We start from the raw sequence: 22063 nt of genomic DNA, 5'->3' as shown, positions 1-22063 counted from the left end.
AGATATATGCGACATCTTTGCTTTAATGACGTACGTTTTTTTCCGTAGTAGAGAACGTAGGAGATACTGATTAAGTCTGGGATTTCCGCAAAATAAAGCAGGGTATTCACTGCCACGCTTTTTTTCCCGATTGCTCCATTTTTTGCGGTTGTGTTAGTCAAGTTCGCAGGAAATATTGTCCGTCAGTATTCAATTACATCTCGACCGATGGATCTTAAGAAACATAGCTAATAAATATAAAGGAACTCTCGTCGATTTTATTAGAATCGAATGAAAAATATGTACTTTGCACTGTTATAATTTACGTTTCGCGGAATAGTTATCAGCTGGTTTTATTTACAAATTGAAATATGACAACCAGCCGCATTAGTTGAACGGAAAATTCTCATTTCTAACGAAATGTATCGTCCAGTGACGCTATCCGTTTATAAATAATTCATAAAGATCGGGCCCTTTGTTTTCGCAGTTGCTTCTGCGAATCGTATCTCCCTCTCTACTCGTACACATTTCTTCCTCCAATTTGTCGCGTGTCGTCACCATGTGTCTGTCGATTTCTCGGGACTATATAAGGCGCGTAACCGCGTCATAAGCCATGATACTTCTCCGTCCGGGATAAGGGTCGATCCGAAACGACCCCGGGAAACAGCTATCTTCCCACCCGTTATCTGAAACTCCAAGATAACAGTCGTATCGCAGCGAAAAGGGGAGGCGACGTTGCTGGCGGGCCTGGAAATTGTACTCTTCAATATAAAGCGACTGTGTTGTTTGACAAAGCGATCAGTTTGCCTCGTCAACAATATTGGTGTCTTCTCGCAAAAATTTCAGTCGATTGAAAAACGTCATTTTGCGTAAGTATCCTTGCTTATATATTAATAAAATGCACTTCAAGTATTTTCGTAGTAATATCCATCGTAATTTGGAATTTAAAGAGTTTGACGGTTGAAATCGTGCGAAGAGGGGTGGTAGTCTCAAACTTCTCGAATGCTTAACGCGTACACCGCAATCGCATCCGCCGTGAGGGATGATACGTTAGCGAAATAACCCAGTGAATTGTTAGGTATCGAATAAAGTTATCGAGAAACTTATGACACGTTAGCGAAATAAGCCAGTGAATCGTTAAGTATCGAATAAAGTTACACACGTGTACAGCGGTTTGCAGGGCACATCGGACGTAATTCTAAGATGCTAGGTAAACAGAGCTCGGTTTTAAAAATAGAAAACATCTTCTTCTGATATTTAATTAATTCAGAAAAGATATAGGCAATACATTGACTCATTTGATATCGTATTCATTAATATACGAAAAAATCTGTTTCTCTTTATGCCCGAAAATCCGGACTCGCGATCGATCGAAATACACAATGTATATACATAAATGGATAGCCAAATCAGAAATAATTTATTACTTTTTACACCTGTTCAAGGACCTTCCCCGCTAGAAATCAATACTTGTACGGTATACGTCGCGTCCAAATTAACTCCCATCAAAAATTAATTCTACCAAAACCGTGTAATTTGACAACAAAATGAGATTCTATTTTAAATTTATATTATTTACAGTATTACAATGCGGTGCCCGGGAAAAAAAACCTCTTATTTGTTCATATTAGTTCGTATTAGTTTATATTAGTAGATATATGATTATATATGATCATATAAGAAATGGAAAATATAATCTTAAACAATATTATTGGCTATATATGAGAGTATATAATTATATATGGCCATATATGAGGATATATAATTATATACCCGGGGAAAAATACCTCTTATTTGTTCATATTAGTAGATATATAATTATAATGGTCATATAAGAAATGGAAATATAATCTTGAACAATATTATATGGCTATATATGAAAATATATCATTATATATTCCATAAAACCTCTTTAAGTATAACCTTATATAGCCATATATGGTCTTATATGCTTATATATTATCATGTCTGATCATGTAAAAGTATATTTATAAGGTTAAAGATAGTCATATATATGAACATATACTCGGATCTATCCATAAGTTTGTATAACTGTTATAAATATTTTTCTAGTATATTATTTTACTTGACAATCAAATTAATATGAGATATTATTTCTAGTTTCAGTTTATACAATTGCGTTTTAAGTCCGACAAAGTCCATATTGGCACGCAGTTTAAAAAACTGAAAAATGTATTTATAATAATAATTGATATTGTGAAATATTATTAAGCACCAAGATCCGCTTCGATCAAAAACGACACTTCTCATTGCTTGTGTTATTTTAAGTTTCCCTTTTTTTCTAATTTTGCATAAAATACTTAATTTTTTTTAATTGACATTAATTTTTATTAAATATTTTCGTAAATAGTAAAATTACCTGTAATAATTCGTGGAAATATAATATAATTATATTATAGTTCTTATAAATAAATATATTAATCGTACTATTACTTTGCAAACATAATTTAAACTTTAAACTACTGAAAATAATATAATCATATATGAACTTATATATAGTTATATAAGATTATATATGATCAGATCACAATATTGTATCTCAAAGTATCCGATAGATGGCATTCAATATGGGATCTGTTTCTCGTATTTAAAAGTCAAACAGTGTTATAAGAACGGTATCAAAAGACACGACACTGTCTCGCGCTATGGAGCGGCACAATTTTTGTACACGGAGAGAATTTTCTCTTAAAATTTAGCCTGAAATCATGGTAGTTGTGGGACAACATGTACCACCAAGAATTTTATGCGAGCTATTCTGATTAATATCTACCATAATAAAAAAAATTAATATCTATTACATTAAAATATAAATATGTTTGATTAATTTTACTAAAATATATCTAGGAAATTTCAATAATTTTTCAAAATTTACCAATCTGCTTGGTCATTTTCATCACGTTGTTTGTAAAATGTCTTTTGTATATTTAAAAAATTCCTTGGTTGCCAAGTTGTCCCAAGTTTGTAGTGAATTTAAGAGTAAAATATAACAAAAAATTCTCTCCGTGTATCAATTGTATCGTGCCACTCTTATAATAAAGTGGCACACTTAAAAAATAACATTTGAAAATAACGATTTTCTGAAACTTATTTAAATATATATATGTCCTTATATATAATCTTATATAATCATATATGACCATATAAGCTCTTATCAGGCCAAAATTCATATATGAGCATATAAGATCGCTTCTTATATGAACATATAAGACATTATATAAGAGATATTTTTTATATGTCCTTATATAATTATATATGACCATGTAAGATCTTATCAGGCCAAAATTCATATATAAGCATTGAGCATATAAGATCGCTTCTTATCTGAGCATATAAGACATTATAAGAGATTTTTTTTCCCCGGGTGCATAATTCGCTTACAAAATTCAGCTGACTAGGTAATCAATTTATCGTTGTGTGATAAATGCTATATGTGTTAAGGAGTATCTGCTTAAATCTTTAGATGACTCTGTAGGTTCCATTTGTATTGTAGTTGCAACAAGCTGTATGTATATCCTCCGATTTAACAATTTCTTCTTTTGAAAAAGAAAACTGTTTTGATAAGCGTTCTTCACGAATTTTGTTTTACAGAAATTTAAAATATCTACTAAAATATAAATGAAACGATTAAGTAAATATATTCTTATTACTAATCGGAAAATTATTAAAAGAATTTAATTATTAGAAGCTGAAAATTAATTACTTTTTATTTATAATTTCACCAATATGTATTTCGGTTATCAAAATCATAATGAAGAAAATGATATAGCCCTATTTACGAACCCGGTAAAAAGTTTTTATAAAAAAATACATATACACATAATTTTAAAATGTTTATATTTGGACATATTATCAAGACTCTCTTATATAATATTTGTCTACATATACATGTAGAAAAAATAATAATAAGAAGAAGAATTGACAAATAATTTAAAAAAAACTTTTGCTTTGTTTTTCTTAAAAAGTAAAATTGTGATTTAGATTATACAATATTCTATGTATAATTATATTTTATATACAAATTATTACATTTGTTCATAATTGTACATATATAGGCAATTTTTCCTCAAACTTTAATTTTTTAATAGAAAAAACAATACAAAAATTATACTTTTAATTAATTTTTAATTCTTTTTCTTATTTTTCCTACATATACGAACAGATATTATACAAAAAAAAAGAAAACAAACATATTTTATATATAATCATATACATTTATATACATTTTTATATAAACAATTTTTTACCGGAAATTATACGAATTGCAAGAGAGAACAAATGACGAAGAGAGGAAGTGAAATTGCATATATAGCCAGTGCAATTGGATTTCTTTTAAAAGAAAAAGGAGGCGAAATAAAAAAAGATATGAGAAAAGGACAGTTTAGGAGGAACATCACGCGAAACGGTTAATTAATTATCACGCTCGTATCACGTGCTGGTTAGACCGGCCAAAGTCTTCTTCGCATCTTATTCCGAGTACTTACGTATCGCGTTTAGGTTGAGATTTGATCTATTTCGAGGCCGTTTTGTTCTCTTTCTATGACTTACTTTTAATAGCGATAATTATAGAGGATTGAATTGATTCCATACGCGATTTCTGACACAAAATTTTAATTTAATGTCAACATTTTGGCCAAAAAAATCAAAGAATTCTGAATAATTTTTAACTCTCATTGAAAATTCTACGAAAATCTTCTTCAATTTCTTCAAGGAAGTGATAAAATTTTATTTAAATAAATCTTGAAAATTTTATTATTATATATTTCTTTATCATTTGCATTGCTCTTCATTTTTGATTGTTTCAAATCGCTATTGTTTTAATTAAGGCAACGCGCGCGTCGACTGCAATTAAATAGAGAATTTATTAAAATTAAAGGCAATAATTTTGAAATAGGTCTTGTCTATCGATATACAATTAGCATCGTGACATTGACATTCTCGACGCAAATAATACTAACGTATTGATTCAAAGGGCGATGCCGGGTCTTCTGCTTTTTGCGCTGAAAGACGCATGCGCCAGCGGGGGTTGAAAAACCTGTCCAATGGGATAGGAGTAGAGTGGGAGAAACCAATTCGGGTGGTCGATACGGTTCAGAATCAGCTGCTCCGTAGCTTGGACAGTGCGTCATTTACGTTAATTCGCCATAGGAGAAATTCGCAATTCCACATCAGCTAGCATCGAGATCATTCGCGCGTTCGCGAGAGGATCCTCGATCGGCATCCGCGATCTTGAGGGTGCGCGGAAAGGGGCACGATAGAGGGACCGTTATCTGGGTATATTGATCCGGGGTGGACATTTGGCGCGTCTATATACATAGCCAGTGTGCGCCGACGTGTCCCCGCAAGGAGAACCTCGTCGTCGACGGTTCCAACTTCCGCGAGCAAGCAGGGCTCTCCGTGGCCCGCTCGACATTTACTCCAGAGGGGAAAAAGATGGGCGTTGAAGTGCTCGGCTGTCCGAACAATTATCTACGAGTAGAGCGTTGCAAGAAGTCGTACCTAGGTAAGCCCCGCGCTCCCGATTCGTCGAAGTCGGCGACGCGCCGCGTCGTGTTGAGAATTCATTGCAACGAGAAAGTTCCGTCACCGGGAGACTCCCATTGATTAGTTGTAGTGCCGAACCGGAGTAAACCGATTTTTCCGAGAAATAAGTTCATTTTGAGTGAGAGAGAGAGAGAGAGAGAGAGAGAGAGAGAGAGAGAGAGAGAGAGAGAGAGAGAGAGAGAGAGAGAGCAGAGAGATAACAACATTTATCTTCCTGATTAGCTTGCTGTGATCTAATCTAGACGAATCAAGACTTAAATGAAAAAAAAAATTAAAAAAAGCTTTTTTAAATCTTGTAATTGACATTTGCTAGTTATCTTTACTGTTAATAAGAAGATCAATTAAAGTAAAAATATTTATTAACGTTATCGATAAAGTTTATCGAATCGTTATTTACGAGTTTGTATCATATACAGAGATAAATCCGGGTTTGCTGTATGTGTAATGTGTAGGTATACTCATAATATTGTTAGGTGAGAAAGGAGGCAATAAGAGCCTGCTTCGCTCTTATTGCCTCCTTTCTCGCCTAATAATTTATTCGGGAGAGTCTTTATATACTTTTTAATTTTTTTCATAATATTGTACCAAAATATTCTAACAGAAATATAAATAGATCAAAATTAAAATACGCAATGTTGCTCATTCGATCGTTGTTATACCTTTGCCTACAACAAATGTCATAGATCGATCAGTTCTTTTTATAAACTTCCCTCAGGCTAACCTTAATAGTTTTATCGTCAAGGTCCCACTTAATCGAATGAGTGCCAGAACTTTATATACGTGCTATTATTCTTTTATTGGCAATGATGCCTTTTAATCGAGTCTTTATGGTTCCACATAGTATTCGCGCGCATGTATGCGCAAATCTCATGCACGCGCAGAGTGTTGTTTTATATGCGAATCACTCGACGGTGATTTAATAAATTGTATCTACAATTTAATTATGGGTTTGTTGAGCCAATCACGCGAGAATGCCATACACGAGCGGAGCAATTCTTCTCAGAATTTAGAAGCGTCGTTGAACTTATCCTCTTTCTGCTGCTATTTTTACGGTTTGTTTATCGAGACTAAAAATATAATATAAATATATAATAATACGTATCGTCGGTTCTATTTTTACCAAAGAAAAGTTCCGTTAAGATTTAATAGAGACATAATTTAACCGAGAGTATTATGCGGGCATGCGTTTGGGACACCTTGTATATTTCTACGGCGAAAGTAGTGGAAAAGTACTGGGAGACCTGTAGGGGATTGCACGAAAGTGGCAGAAGACCTACAGGGGCTACAGGTCTCTCCATAAAGTAGACCTAAAATAAATTGATACCCTAAGCTCTAAAGGATGAAATCGCCTTTTTGTGTCCCAAAGTATAGATTTTGTGCAGAGCTGTTATTGAACATATTATACTGTTATAAAAAGTCCGATTGCAAATCTTATCCACGATAAAAGCGTAATATGTACTCTGTTGGAAATAACAAAGGATTTGAACATATAAAACTTTACTGCCTTCGATCACGATTCTATCGCTTTTTTCGCTCCTATCTTAGATAAGATTCACAATTTGATCCTACGTTTGATAGAAGCAATAAATGTTAGTAAATTCAAAATATTTTGGTAATTTTTGAATACAAAAAGTGCAATAATAATATATAATAAAAAAGGAGATTCCTTAATTATACATTAAAGACCAATTATAATGATAAATTCCGACAGTATTTGAGTTGCGATTACAAGAAAACGTCAATTAATTATCGGTACACGTGAAAAGACACGAGGAGCGATGTCTGGATTAAATTCTTAGATATTTTCTTTATTAAAATTTCTTACATTTAAATGTTTGGCTATGCTAATAAAAGTGCGCGTTAAAGAATTGAGATAATCGAAGGAAGAAACGAGAACTTAACGGCAACACTCTGAAAGCCGGCATGCAATGAGCCGCGGTGGAGGGAGGGAGGTGGACGAGCACGTGCTCACCGAGTGATAGAATTTTTTTCCCAAGTTAAATAAGGTGACTCGTTCTCGGTGGGGAAGTAGCGAGCCAATGGAAACGCGGACGAGTTATCGTGCGAAGCGAGATGAATGAAAAGAGCGTAGGAAAGAGTGAGCTGGAGAACCTTTGAGGAATCAATGTGCGTAACGTGTGCACGTGATCGAGAGAGACCGCTCGAATGAGAGAGAAAGAGTGCGAGAATGGAGCGAGATGTTAAAGCGGATTTAACTGTATGTGGAAACGACGAGTGGAAGTAAGATGGACAATATATATGCGGAGTGCTCAGTAGCGTATCTAGGATGCATCAGGACTAGAGAATCCTGGTCGCCAACAAGAGTCAATAGTAGGTCCAATGATTCGAATCCAATAATTTTGGATAGTTGATTAATCAGTTACCCGAGAAAATATGTAGATGATCGCGTATGCGGTACAAAATTTCATCCAAATATTCGAGCTGTCTTATCCAAATGCTCGTTTTATCAGCGGAAATATTTAGATGTCCGAATTATCTGGATATCCAGGTAGTATAGCTGATATGAGTACTTGTGTATAATATATATCCGAATAGTAGGTACTCCGAATAGTATTACTCGCGCACATTAAGCAGAGTCTGTGTACTCAAATACTCCGATGATCGGGTATTAGTAGGTCCAGTCAATACTCCAATTCAGGTCGATTCATGTCGACCCTGAAGATAAAAGAGGGAGCAGGATAGAGGCGGGGGAGGGGGGGGGGCGTAAATAAATGAATGAACGAGATGGCAGGAAGGTTCTCCAACGGGTTCGCGAGCGAGATAGAAAAGGCGGAATGGAGAGGGAAATCTGTGCATTCGCAGCGCGAAACTCCGTCGTTATGTATCGCCATCGTCGAAGTGCGTCTTTGTCGGCCGCCACGCGTCCACTTCCTCGCGTACACCTGACACGAACTTAAAGACGCGTCACGGGTAGTCGCGAGTTTCGCATTTTGTTCGCTCTCGAAGCCTTTCGAGGCAACGTCGCGAAAATTCAGTGAAATAGAATATAGAACTGGGCGCCGTGATACGAGGCCGAATTCGCACTGGCGAATTAATCAATACCTACGTGCCCGTAACAAAGACCGCGTCTCGTCGTTACCGGATTGGATCGTTGGAGGATGCTTCTTATCGCACCAGTCGACAACAATCGCTGGGTCTACGCGATGCACGGATTAGAAAAGCCCATGGATCATGTATCCGGTAATGATTTGTCAATGTATCTGGGAATATTGATAGGAAACATCGCGGTGTCGAAATGTTTGAAACATCGAATCTCGGAAAATGTTTCCGAGATTCGAAATACTAGCTTCTTCGGAAAATGTAGAAGTGATACCGCTATCGCTGACATGACGTTTTTAACGTGAAACATACTTGGTTTCGATCTCGAACATGTCACGCCGCATTGCGCGCACGCGCGCATATTACGTACCTAAAGGAAATCGAGAAAAAACGCGATTTCTTCTTTATTCTAGCTCATTCCTTAACGAGCTGGAATCTGTTTACTAGAACGTGCTAATATTAGCGACGCCATCATTGCTGTTCACGTGTCTCGCAAGTGCACGCGTCTCGCATTTGTAATTTGTTGATTTGCACTGCTCGCGCAATCGCATATAGAAAAGACTTCCATGATGATGTCGCATGTCAAGCGGCTACGATTTGCATACATGTCAATAGCATCATCGTATAAAAGTATATTTCTTCGGTACGATCGCTTCTCTGAATTCGGAACAACTGTGAGAAATTATAACTTGCGCGTGCTCCGATTAGATAACCGCTCGAGAGGCATTTCAGCTGTCATGTTAGAACCGAAATCCAACGAGCTTAAAACCGCAATAACGCATCATATTTTAACGAGTAAGTATTATCAGAATGCAATTGTTAGTGCATATAATGCTATATATTAACAAGAATTATTTTTCAACCCCTTAAACTACCCGCGAAAAATTCTTTCTCTTATATACATTCTTTTACACAAAGGAAAGAAAACATAGATATATTTTATATATAGTGTTATACATATATATATATAATTTTTTCCCGGGTAGAAAGTAATTTTCGCGCCCACCGCTGCTTTATTTTTCTCGCAACTCTTTTTCTAGCTCATACAGATTTCACTTACAATTAGCTTATTTCTAATAAAATCGTATGAAATTATCTCAAAAAGTGACCGTGAACCTAGTTTATCGATAAGAGATTTTTAGCCGTTAATATTTGACTCTTTGACTTGTAATGCCGAGCAAGAAAAAAATCCTAAAGTCTCTTATTATCTCGTCGTTGTCAAAACTCTCACTATATCGGGGCTGAGAAGGAGCGCAGTATCAACGTGATAACGAGTCGAGCTAGCATCTAGTCATGTGCGATGCACGTGAACACTTGAACAGCCGCGCCGCGGACGTGTTTACCACGTTAACGAGATATGGATAGGAACTGCACACACAGACGCGTATCGTTTTGCTGATAGTCCCGCTAAAACACGGTCTATAAATAATCGAGAGAACACGCGCGAAGGTCGCGGAAGAACGTAAAAGAATTTGCAGGCCGGTGTCTGCGTGGGTGAACTATTCGTACATTTGAGTACAGGTTAGATTGATTGTCTAAACTTAGCAATGCATGCGATAAGAAGTATTTTTATTTCTTCATCCTGCCCGTATCTGTAAACTCTCCAAATTATACTCATTTTTAAATCTATAAGACTCGCGTGTTGCCTTTAAAAATTGTTTGCGAGTGTCATCGTTGGTTCAATGAAACGCTATATGTACTTTTCATTACAAGTTCATCGAGGTCAGACGATTCGTCTACGGTTTTGCATCGCATTGCATAATAAAGAATGTTTCATTTGCTATACGATATAGGGCGTTTTCCTCACAATCTTTTGGCAATTTTCTTCGATAAATTTCATAAATCGGTACAAAGGTTGATAACGGCATTTCGATTGTCTCGGCGAAAACCTCTTTGGAATATCTATTATGACATTTTAATAATAAAAACATTCGGCGAACGCGTGAAACGCAAAGAATGTTTGATGTTTTTATCCTAAGTACTACGAATAGGAAAATGAAAATTTATCGAATAAATACCAAATACAAAGCTGCAACAATGATAACTTAAAAACAAAGTTTTCCAGAAAATAATAAGCTTGAATGTTTTGAATCATTAAAATTTTTTAATATAATTTTTAAATGCAATTTTTGTGCAATAATCTGATTATAAAGGAATAAAAGTATCTAGCTATAATATACATATATATCAGATCTTTATTCAGTATAATATATTAAATTCTCGTCATTCTTTTGCAAACATTCTTTGCAACTAAAAAATGATAATTCTATACATAAGTATATATCAGATCTTTATTCAGTATATTAAATTGTCGTCATTCTTTTGCAAACATTCTTTGCAACTAAAAAATGATAATTCTTTATGTCATGTTGTAGCAAATAAGCGATATACAATATATATGTAAGCGTAACGTAGATGCATTGGACGAAGCCAGTGTGACCGTACCGAATGATCAGACAAATCAATTGAAAAAATTGAACATTTGTTTATTATTTAAAGTTAATAAATTTAATAGTATTAAAGACTCTCTCTCCTATAAACAATCCTATTTTTTTAATTATATTTAATTTCTTTGAATGACACGAAGATCGTGTTCAATGTCAACACGAGATAAGACTCAAGGCCTGATTACCAGACATATTTGACAACAAATGTACACTGAAAATACGATAACGTTGTACGAAAATAAATTCGTAGTAAAAAAATGATGAGATATTTTTTTATTTTACCAACGATTTAATTAATCAACAATCACTCGTGCACATGTGTCATGTATATCCGGTATTTGTTAATGGGACCGGAGCCAAGCGGGGGTGGGGGAGGGGGCGCGGTGACATCCTTTCGGGCGAGCCGCACGATATTAATACAACATTTTCATTCGTGACGAGAGAGTCCGAGTCGTTCTCTTTGCGTCGCGCATGCAAGCTAACGTAGACCGATCGCGCGCGTGAGTCACGTATTGGGATGCAAGAGGAGCGCGTCTCGGCGATCTTACGTTAGTCAGTCTGGTCAGTCATTCCGTTTTGTGCAGCCGGCGGTGTTATGGCGGGCTCCGTTGCCACTCTGGCCATCCTCTGGATATCCCTGCAGACGATGGGACTTCTGGGTCACTCACACTCGATCGGCACCTACAGGCTACCCGACTCTCTGCAGAATTACCTTGCCAGTTACACCGGTAAGTGTAGCTACTCATTCATTTACGAAGTGGTATTAATTTCACCTCGTAAAATATCGAGGGCAATCGCATTAGCGATTTATTAGCTTCCATAAGTGCACCGATACTTTGGAAAAATCTCGGTGTTACAATTAACGATGTTGTGTTGCATTTTAAGCATTGTACCGTACGTCACATATCATTCTGTATAGAATTGCACGCTGTCGAAGAAATAAATTGTAACACAATTTCGTTTATTAGCTATCTTTAGTCTCGCGTCGATTTAGCAATATTTGGAAATGGTCCAGACATGCTCAAGTGACTGATATTTATTTTGGAATGAGGGCTTAAGTTAAATTACAGATCATTTTTGGATACTATCGTGTTTTTAACTTATCCGCTATTTAAATTACATCTTTATTCATTATTTCGAAATATTTCAAAGAAATGATTTCAGGATTGCCATCTAATTACGGTTCCGGAGCAATCGTGGATACCGGTCGTTTTGAAAATCGAAGATTTCCCAGGATTGATGGAGCAACTCTGAACAACTCAATCGCGTTCGCGCAAACGTTAATCGATCGCTTGAGCACCCTTGAGAATAATATCGCGAACGCCGGGGTCGGGCTCGAGGCACGAAGCCCGGCCGAGAAGCAATTCTGGAATTCTTATCCTTCCGAGGATGCTTTTGACAGGAGCATCGATGCCATCGTAGCAACGAAAGCGTCATCGTATCTCGTGCAACAAAACTGCCGAAGGTACGCTTCCGAATAGCCGCTTAAAGGTATTTTTTCGTTAGCACAAACTATCTCTTAATTATTAACTATCGAAATTTGATATCCTATATGAGTTATCGAGATTTTATGATATTATTAGTAATCGCGGGTCGATGTTACATGGTTATTGATCGTCGTATCTCCCGCGCCCTTTGTTCAAGAAACTCAATCTGATCGCGTCCTATTGATCTTCACTCGCAGATTCGGCTTAGATAAGAACGACTGTGCTCGGTACATATCGACGCTGGGCCTGCAGGGCACCCCGCTTGGTGAATCTTGTGCCGCGGTGCATAGCGTAGAATGTGACGAGACGTCCAAATACCGCAGCATCGACGGCACCTGCAACAACATTGACAATCCAAGCTGGGGCAGCGCGATGACCGCGTACACCAGAGTACTGTTCTCCCAATACTTCGACGGTAAGTGTCGCTTCCTCTTGTGATCGCGCTTCCCACTTTCTCTAGCCCACCCTCCGATTTGTCAACTGCATTAGCTCGCGATATGGCATCGTTCTCATCATCCCGTCCAGGTTTGAATTGCATCTCGGCCGTACGTCGCCGTACTTAGGGAAATAATTGCTGACCGCGCGTCATCGTACTTTCGACCCCGTATCGCGGACCGATAGCAGCCCCCGCGAGCGAATCAACCCCTTTCTCTCTCCCCGGAAACTTTGCACGGGAAGAAATTTTGTGATAGAGCGGTTTGTTGTAAACGCGCGTCTTCTTCTCGTAAAATCTTTGTCGTTAAATTTGTGTGGAATAATAATCGTACAATTATTTACAGCCTCTGAACGTTTGGCGCTTTCCTTCTTCTCCCTCAAAATTTCCCATCCAACGCACCCATCCATCCTATTTTCGAAGGGATGATTATTTCCTCCTGTAAGGATCAGTTTCGAACAAAACGAGATTCTTTTTTTAGGTAAAATAAACCGCAGTTTGTAAACGCGTATGTGAGTTTTTCGAATCGAGAGCTTATCAATGATAGCAAGAGAAAACAATGTCATAATGCACAATGTAAAAAATCATCCTGGATTGTAAGATTGCGACCATTACAGGAAAATATATATATGATTTTTATCTCTTAATTACGCGGACTGATAATATTTATCGCGTATGTCGCGACAGTGACCGGTGTTAGTTGAATGTTATTTTATACGATGTTTCGCAATTGCATATTTATTAGATACCACGTGTGTATCGAAAAGACGTAGCGATGGGAATGCGTCATCGTGTAAACGATATACGGTAATAAAAATTCGAACCGTTTAGTCACGCGTAAACTTTTCGTTCGCAAAAGAGACCGAAATAACAACATGCAATATGGTAATGATGGCTGCACGTTATCGGCTCGGACAGTCGCAGTCGAATGATAATAATACATGTGTCATACCGCGATTCCGCTAACGTAGATAAAGAGAGATGTATGGTTTGTTTTTAACCTTGGACCACTCGGGTCAGATAAGGATACCGGCATTATTGTATCTCCTTTCTGTAGACTCGCAAAATTCTCGAGCTTCTCGTTACATGGAACAAAAAACTTCGCTAAACAAGACACATTGCATTCCTCGCGTTACGTCAATGCCTTTCGTGTTGATGTGTCACACTAGCTTTTGCGTTTTTACACGCCTTTCGAGATATAGGAAATTTATCCTAGATACATCTTAGGACATTTAGGATTCACAGTTAAGCGTTTTTGTTAACATACTTTAACTCTAGAAATACGAATTGATATCTATCGAGTTAAAAGGAAATATTTATATACATTTAAAAAAACTAGTCAAATGTGAGTGACAATTACAGTAAATTATAATATATATAATCAATCAGAATCAATTTGTATTCTAGAGTTAAATACTGATTATGACTAATCATTATTTCTTTGTATCTCTCTTCTGTCTCTAACGTAGTATACTAAAACTATAAGATAAAATGTCGAATTCACTCATCAAAATATTAAAAATGATGGGAATATAAGAATAAGTGAAATAAGAGAGAATCATACATTTTATCAAATATATCAGATGTGGATGAGAGGATTCGACATTTTGCGAATGTTATATATATAATAGAAATATAATTACATAAATACTGTTTCAGTCAACGTGCTCATAGAAAGCAAACATCCAAAAGATAATTGATATTTTCATTATAATATTGCGCGGTGAGTTCTAGTGTATAAACAAAGCGACGATATTGGAAAGTTTGCTCTATATACGGAACTCACGACGCTAATTTGATTTAAACAGATTCGCGGAAAATGTATATTATGAAAAATTATTATTTGCGCGATTTGCGTCACGGCAGGATTTTTTCTACTATTCGAGTCCGATATCGTCTGAGGTTTGACGATTAGAAGTCGCCGCTTCTTGTTTTGATTTTATAATCAAAGCAAGAACGGCATCTTGAATGTCCACAGTCTCATCAACCAGCAACCTCGACCTACTAACCCATCTATCCCACTTATCACGACACCTCTGTAATACACATTCATACATATGTATATTTGTGTTGTGTATGTATGTGTGCGTGTGTGCTATACATACATCTACAATGCATATATGTGCATACGTACATACATACAAAAACGTATACACACACACACACACACACTAATCCTTGGCGCTAATGGATAAACGTTCGTCGATTGGCTTAACAAATTATATTCTGTGATTTGCATTACAGTTGTTATGCGATAAGGCATATAGAGCATAAAATGCCTGAGTGTAGCAGTGAATAATACTGCCTACAATAGGGTGCCCCGGTCGGGAGATTGTATCCAGCAGTAGAATGTGTATGTAAACTAATTCGGATATACCTAATAATGTATCATATTTATTATGTAACACTAGTTCGAGTTGTTTTTTCTGTTCAATTTGCGGCAATTTACGCAGCTCGCGCGAAGGTACCCGAATGAGGGAACTTGGCTTGGGAATGCGCGATTCGCAGTCGCACTTAATAGATAGTTCTAATTGTCACATTCAATATTATAACGAACGCAACCCATTGTGACATATACTTCCAAAAAAATTGAAGCATTCTTAGTTTGAACTCGATTAAATGGAACCCTCTTTTCTGTCACATATAATACGAATTTCTCGTCTTAACAATCAATCGATCAATCATCGAAATTGCTTTTGGACATTGTCAACGTTTCTGCAGTCTACCGTCGCGGTGTATTTTCGATACATTTAAAATTACATTCAGAACCTCCTCCCAGCTCAGTTCGCTCGTTCGAACGCCTTCATCGATCATCTATATTATACATAAGTTCGGGGACGTTTCTGCGAGCGTTTTCGATCCAGGCGGCCGTAACTTCGATACCAGGGCGTTGATTATATATATATATATATATATATATATATACGGCTGGCCTTAGGACGCAAGCCGTTATTTCGTGGTTGCAGTTACACAATCGCGTCTCTGCCAGTCTGCTTAAACAGCGACTCAACAGACGGCTCGTCGTTCGATAACGCATCAGAACGTCGGAGTCGTTGTAGTCGAGGTAATACTCGCTAGCAGTCTCGCATTGCAGCACGAGATTTAGGATTTTTCAGGGACCGATCAGCGTCAGGAGCGAGATTACCGATCCTCCGGTGAGAATGCAGGGTACGAACCCCTCCCCTCCCCCCAACGATGATAATTCCTGTTTACGATTCGTCCCGGATACGTTCGCGATGCGAAATTACTCCTCTGATCGTTCCCTGAATTTATCGCGCGGACAAGGCAGGTTGTAGGCGCAGCTAGGATCTCAAGATTAGCACAGCCGGCGGTACACTCGCCTATTTATAGCTAGAAGATTTATAGTCATTAATGGTTTCCTCTCGTGCTGCACTGCCAAACGTACTATTTTGAGCGCGCGCGCGCACGCGTTTAATTGTAAGCTCGCTAAAATCGGAGTAATCACGATTGATCAGATCTGTAATACGATGACTGTTCGTTCGGCTGATCGGTTTACTGCGAATTGTCAGGAAATCGTATCGTATCTTTTTTCGTTATAATTTTGCTCGCGTGACTCGATGATTATAATTTATGTTTTATCTCGCGAGTATCTTCGGCGAGAGCAAAGCACTGCGTCCCGCGCCAAAGTAGCACCGATTTACTCCGATTTTGCGACTTCAAGCCATTAACGCGACACAGATCTAATGTTCGGTTTGGGAAGCAGGCATCCAAGAACCGAGGCGTGTCGGACAAACGAAGAAACCACTGCCAAGCCCGAGGCTCGTAAGCGCCGCTTTGTCCACTGCGAACGATCAATCGGATGCTAGCAGAACACTGGCTGTGATGGAATGGAGCCAATTCATCGCTCACGACATGGCCCACACCCCAGTTCGTAAAATGGGTAAGTATACCCTGCACGGGTAAATTTAAGTGGCTAATTTTAATCGACTGACTTCTCATTTGTTATGCAAGAAGCATGGCCTTTTACGATTAAAACAAACTGGAATATATGTATATTTTGTGGCGAAACATATAACTCTTCTCTCTTATAAAAGTCAACAACTCCGTATCGCGTAACGCGAACTTACAAAAAGTTCTTATTTCGCAACAATGTAAACTCTGATGCCAGAGACTAAAAATTATAAATAATGTTTCTTCTAATATGTCGAAGCAAAGATCAAGTAGCGATATGTCGATTGTAAAGACAATTCTTGTTGACGTAATCAAGTCATTAAAAAAAATTATTTTTTAATTGCAGTCTCAACCGGAAAACCAATCTCTTGCTGTCAGCCGGATGGAGATACTTTGTCACCACGTCACGTTCATCCAGATTGTTTTCCGATCAGTGTGTCAGACCGCGATCCCGTTTACGGCCAACATTACGTTCGGTGCATGAATTACGTTCGGTCGTTACCTGTCTTAAGATCGGAATGTACTTTCGGACCTGTGGAACAAGTAAGTAATTATCATACGGATCATACCTATATTAAATCAAAGAATGTTGGAATTAAATTCTTTACTTTAAGAAAGTATAAGAAAATTGACTCAAGACTGCTCAATTATAATTCCAAATTTTAGCGCAATTATATGTGAATTTGTGTATGAACTTGCAGATGAACCAAGTGAGTCACTTTCTGGATGGTTCCACGGTTTACGGTTCTACTATGAAGAAATCTCGCGAACTTCGCACTTTCGAAGGAGGACGTCTTCGCATCGACGTTCAAAACAATCACGCTTACTTGCCAAGAGGAGATGCCGAACTTACGTCGCAATGCGGAGAGAATTGCTACAATTCCGGTGAGAATCTTAATTCTACACATTCATCTATCTAATAACTAGGAATTTATATATTTGTTACGCACAAGGCGTTTTACAACATTCTAACAAATACGCGTTTACTAGGTGACGATCGCGTGAACGTTCATCCTCAGTTAGCTGTGATTCATACGGTTTGGCACCGTGAACACAATCGCGTCGCCAACACACTTGCCAGATTGAATCCGGACTGGTCGGACGAGATTTTGTACCAAGAGGCCAGGCGCATCGTGATCGCGGAGATTCAACATATCACGTACAAGGAGTGGTTGCCCATCTTGTTGGGCAGAAGATACACTCGAGCCATCGGGCTCATCGTAGGGAATAATTACAGCCGTAACTATAATTCCGATGACGAGCCGGCGGTCAGCAACGAAGCCGCCACCGCAGCGCTGCGTTTCTTGAATTCGCTGATGCAGGGAAAGCTGAGGTAAGCGTTACGACGTGCCGGAAATAAATCCTGCGGTGATTTGCCGATCGCAAATGTAGAGAAATATGAATGATCTTCTTGTTTCAGCTTGCCAGACAATTTACGCCAACAGAACAAAACGCTACAGCTAGCGGAGCATTTCTTCAATCCGCGCGTAATCGAATCAGAGGAGGTGTTTGATGGATTGCTCCGTGGTCTTGCTACTCAAACCAGCCAGAAAATGGACATTAGTCTCATTCCAGACGTAAGTATGGCATTAAGTTTTCCTTTCGTATAAAAATGTTCGTTGGATGAAGAATTTTTTACGATGATATACCCTTGCGTTACAGATGACAAGCAAATTGTACACTAGCAATGGCAACGATTTAGGCTTGGATGCCATTAGCTTGGATATTGAACGTGGCCGCGATCATGGCCTCCCAGGTTACAATTATTACCGTAGATACTGCGGACTTCCTGCTGCCAAGACTTTTGACGATTTCCTAGATTACATTCCTGTGGAGGTAAGCTCTCGAAACAAATCGCTCCTTTTATATTTGATGTTCTTACGAATTATAATTATCAATATGTTATCGTTCTGTTACTAGATGATGAGAAAACTGCGCACAATCTATTCCCATCCCAATGACGTCGATCTTATTGTGGGTGGTATGGCGGAGAGACCAGCGGACGATGGCATGATCGGTCCAACCTTCCGCTGCCTTATTTACGAACAATTCTCCAGAACCCGGCGGACCGATAGGTTCTTCTATGACTCCGCGACGCAACCGCATCCTTTCACACCTGGTACGCTGAATATTGCTTCTATGGCTGCGTTCGGTTTGGGCGCTCACGCGCTGTAAGCATCGCTCTATCTTCGTTTGATATTCGATGTGCAACGAAGATAGAATGATGCTTACAGCGCGTGAGCGCCCAAACCGAACGCAGCCTATATGTCATCTAATGTTTCCCGAATTGCATGTATTGTTACAAACTTTCGAATCTGATCAATTATCTTTTTGTTACAGAACAATTGACTCAAGTGCGTAACGTCACCTTAGCGCGGATATTCTGCGACAATGGTGATGACATCACGCATATGCAGTACAATGTGTTCCTCAAGCCGCAGGCAGGGTAAGTTCCGAGAGTCTGTGGTTCAACTTAATTTTAATAACCAAAATTTATCGCACGCTTAATTCTTTATTGCTTCTGTAATGCTTCAGGAACGAATTGAGACGCTGCACAGACTTTGAGGCGATACCCAGCGTGGACCTCTTTGCCTGGGCGGAGAGAGCGAAAGCATATCGTTGAAGTCCTTAATCAATTGACTGGTCACACAACAAATGGTATCCGTTCGCCCGTAGACGTAGTGCGGGCCTGAGGAAAAAGGCTTAGCGCACAACGAAAATGGGAGCGTAGAAAAAGCGATTATGTCAGACTACGTAATAGTCTCATTAGAATCGTCGCCAAGTGTTGCGGCGACGATGTCGCGCACGCCATGATGAAGTGATTGAGGCAGTAAAAGGCAAAGCAACAGCGAAAACAGTGACTAGTCGATTAAGAAAATATCCAGCAGATGGAATGAGACTGAATGACGCAGGTGCAAACCGACGATTGCAGGTGAACAAACGGATAAACGATCGATTCTTAGCCGTCGAGAAAGCCGACATTAGGGTTCACTTTGCGATTGGCTTCGCTTGTAAGACTGTATTTTGTGACAGTTTGATATTATATAGTCTGATATACGTGTAAGCACATCCATAGATATTCTCGTGCATACGTATTGAGATGAATGTGTGAAAACAGTGGAACACAAGAGTGTTACTGCCGTATTTATGTTTTTGTAGACGGTTATACTGAATCGAGGCTGAAGTTGAAATTACTTAGCGACTGAACAATTTGTGATGATTTAGAATATAGAAGCGCATATGATTTTTATTTAAGCGATAATTGCAATATATTGTTCTCTCGTTACACGAGATTGTAAGCATCTGGTCAATAAATATGGAATATAAAGATCTGCAAATTTAAATATAAATATTAATATGGATAATATATAAAAAGAAATATATAGAAGGATAAAGAAAGGATACACGAGACAAAGACATGAAGTATTACAAAAGAAATAAAAAGATGCATTTTTTACTTTTGAAAATAACTCGAAGAGTGAATAGAATGAAGCTATAAATGGAAGCAATAACTTAATGGACGTATCATAAGTTGTAATATTTAAGATACAGCAGAAATATCAAAAATCAATTTCTTACTTTTTTATATATAATTCCGTTTACAAGTAGCGTTACCGAAGGATTTTTTATACGTTGAAAATTTACATAACGTCTGCCAAAAATAATTACTTAAATAACAATTTTTACAAAATTTAATAATTGTCATATAATCGATTTTATACAATCGATTTATACATACAATCAATAATTTCAATAATGTTTTAATTTATATATTGCAGTTAAATGTAGGTACGTACTAAAAAATACGAATACTTTATTGTTGCAATTGCTTGGCTCAAGTCGATTAACTTGTAAGCAACATTATATGTGAATAAATTACATTTTATCAACCATACGATGAAAATACATATAATTGCATAAATATACTTTACTCCTCAAATCCTAACGCTTAAATTCTAATGCGATACTTCAACGGAAAGGCGGTCTTGTGCATATCAAATCTCTATTTATGAATTTTAGTAATTTTTTATTAAGTATGTAATGTAAAATTGTTTTAATTGTTTGAAATACGTTATAAGGCAGTTAAAGAGCTAAGCTAAATATTGCTATCAATGAAGCTTAAAATTTTGGTTCCGTTTTACGAGGCAAAATCTGGATTTGTTTCTGATGTTTCAAGCTATATTTTCTTGATTTCTGAATGAAATTTAACATATTCAGCATCGTACGATACATTTTTCCTTTATTTTGATCTAATTCTTATACTTGTATGTCAACTCGGTTCCTCTCAGAATGTTTTAAAGGAAAAAGTAGCATCTTTGTGAACCTAGCACCCCCACTACTAAAAAAATTTTCGGGTATACGGCATAATTTAGTGCTAATTTATTGCTGATTTATTACTCTATTCCCAAATTTATTGTTCGTACCCATTCGCAGGAGATTAACCCTTAGCTGGCATACTTTACCAGAATTACATAGCTGGCACACTGGGCCGTTTCAAACCCCAACCACTAAAATGCTTGCTGCGAAGAAGTTTGTGATTTTTTTCACTTCAAAAAATTCCAAGATAGTCTTCGAATGTTGTTTTAACAGATGTCATAGGTTATTTTGATAACATGTAATTTATGTAATATTGAGTATGACAAAAATTGGTGAACGTAAAAAAAACGAAAATATGACTATTTTCACTCAAAAATTCATAATTCTTCAAAAAATTTAAACTTGACACTTTTGAGATACAACACTTTAAGGAAAAAAATAGTTTGACAGTGGTTGTTTCACAAAAAAGGTATTTATTTGGAGTTGAAAAGACGAATTTCAGCCAGGAGGAAGAGGTTTCCTCGAACTAACAAGAGATGGTGTCACAAGTACCATTTTCGTACTATAGAGGGGCTTGAATTAGAACTGAACTAGGCTGGAGTGTTTAATCCTTCGCCCGTAATCTGGGTCGTAAATGGCACAAGCCGAAATTCAAAATAGAATACCGCCGAAATGAAAAGGGGGGGGGGGCTTGCTTTCCCTCGTAAAAAAAGTAGGTAGTGGGAAGAACTCATGCCCAAAGTTTCGTTGGAATTCGCCAGTGTGTGCTTGACTAGCAGCGAGTCAAAGTGCGTCCAGTGCCAATATTGACCCTGATTACGGACAGTGCCAGACTTTCGTGCAACTGTAAATACTCTAAGAACTAA

General features: G+C 37.6%; 1 protein-coding gene across 6 annotated transcripts; it reads left to right on the top strand.

Annotated features, from left to right (window-relative positions):
* The first annotated feature begins 610 nt into the window (after positions 1-610).
* Positions 611-20775, top strand: LOC139768220 (salivary peroxidase/catechol oxidase). 6 transcript variants are annotated; one of them, XM_071698188.1, is made up of 14 exons: positions 8325-8742; positions 9310-9396; positions 11633-11776; positions 12213-12513; positions 12733-12950; positions 16693-16869; positions 17227-17423; positions 17582-17765; positions 17871-18213; positions 18301-18457; positions 18543-18716; positions 18801-18999; positions 19221-19326; positions 19416-20775. In XM_071698188.1, exons 1-14 carry the CDS (start codon positions 8661-8663, stop codon positions 19501-19503), a joined length of 2457 nt encoding a protein of 818 aa, XP_071554289.1. In that variant the 5' UTR covers positions 8325-8660; the 3' UTR covers positions 19504-20775. The 6 variants fall into 6 exon arrangements, with proteins under 6 accessions (XP_071554293.1, XP_071554292.1, XP_071554289.1 ...); XM_071698187.1 differs by having other exon boundaries at positions 12201-12513; XM_071698192.1 differs by lacking the exons at positions 8325-8742; positions 9310-9396 and adding an exon at positions 611-848 and having other exon boundaries at positions 12201-12513.
* The last annotated feature ends 1288 nt before the right edge of the window (positions 20776-22063 follow it).

This window comes from Temnothorax nylanderi, unplaced genomic scaffold, assembly GCF_030848795.1.
Source record: "Temnothorax nylanderi isolate EJ_2023f unplaced genomic scaffold, tnyl_v1.0 TNYL_tig0015_pilon, whole genome shotgun sequence".
Lineage (NCBI taxonomy): Eukaryota > Metazoa > Arthropoda > Insecta > Hymenoptera > Formicidae > Temnothorax > Temnothorax nylanderi.
Note: the sequence above shows the minus strand (reverse complement) of the source record. Positions and strands in the feature narration are given on the sequence as shown.

Excerpts from the sequence above, each read along its gene's own strand:
- LOC139768220 (XM_071698187.1), top strand. The coding sequence starts at position 8,661 with ATGCTTCTTATCGCACCAGTCGACAACAATCGCTGGGTCTACGCGATG. Across the intron at positions 12,514-12,732 it reads GTGCAACAAAACTGCCGAAG|ATTCGGCTTAGATAAGAACG; the intron begins GTACGCTTCCGA and ends CTTCACTCGCAG. Across the intron at positions 18,717-18,800 it reads TAGATTACATTCCTGTGGAG|ATGATGAGAAAACTGCGCAC; the intron begins GTAAGCTCTCGA and ends TTCTGTTACTAG.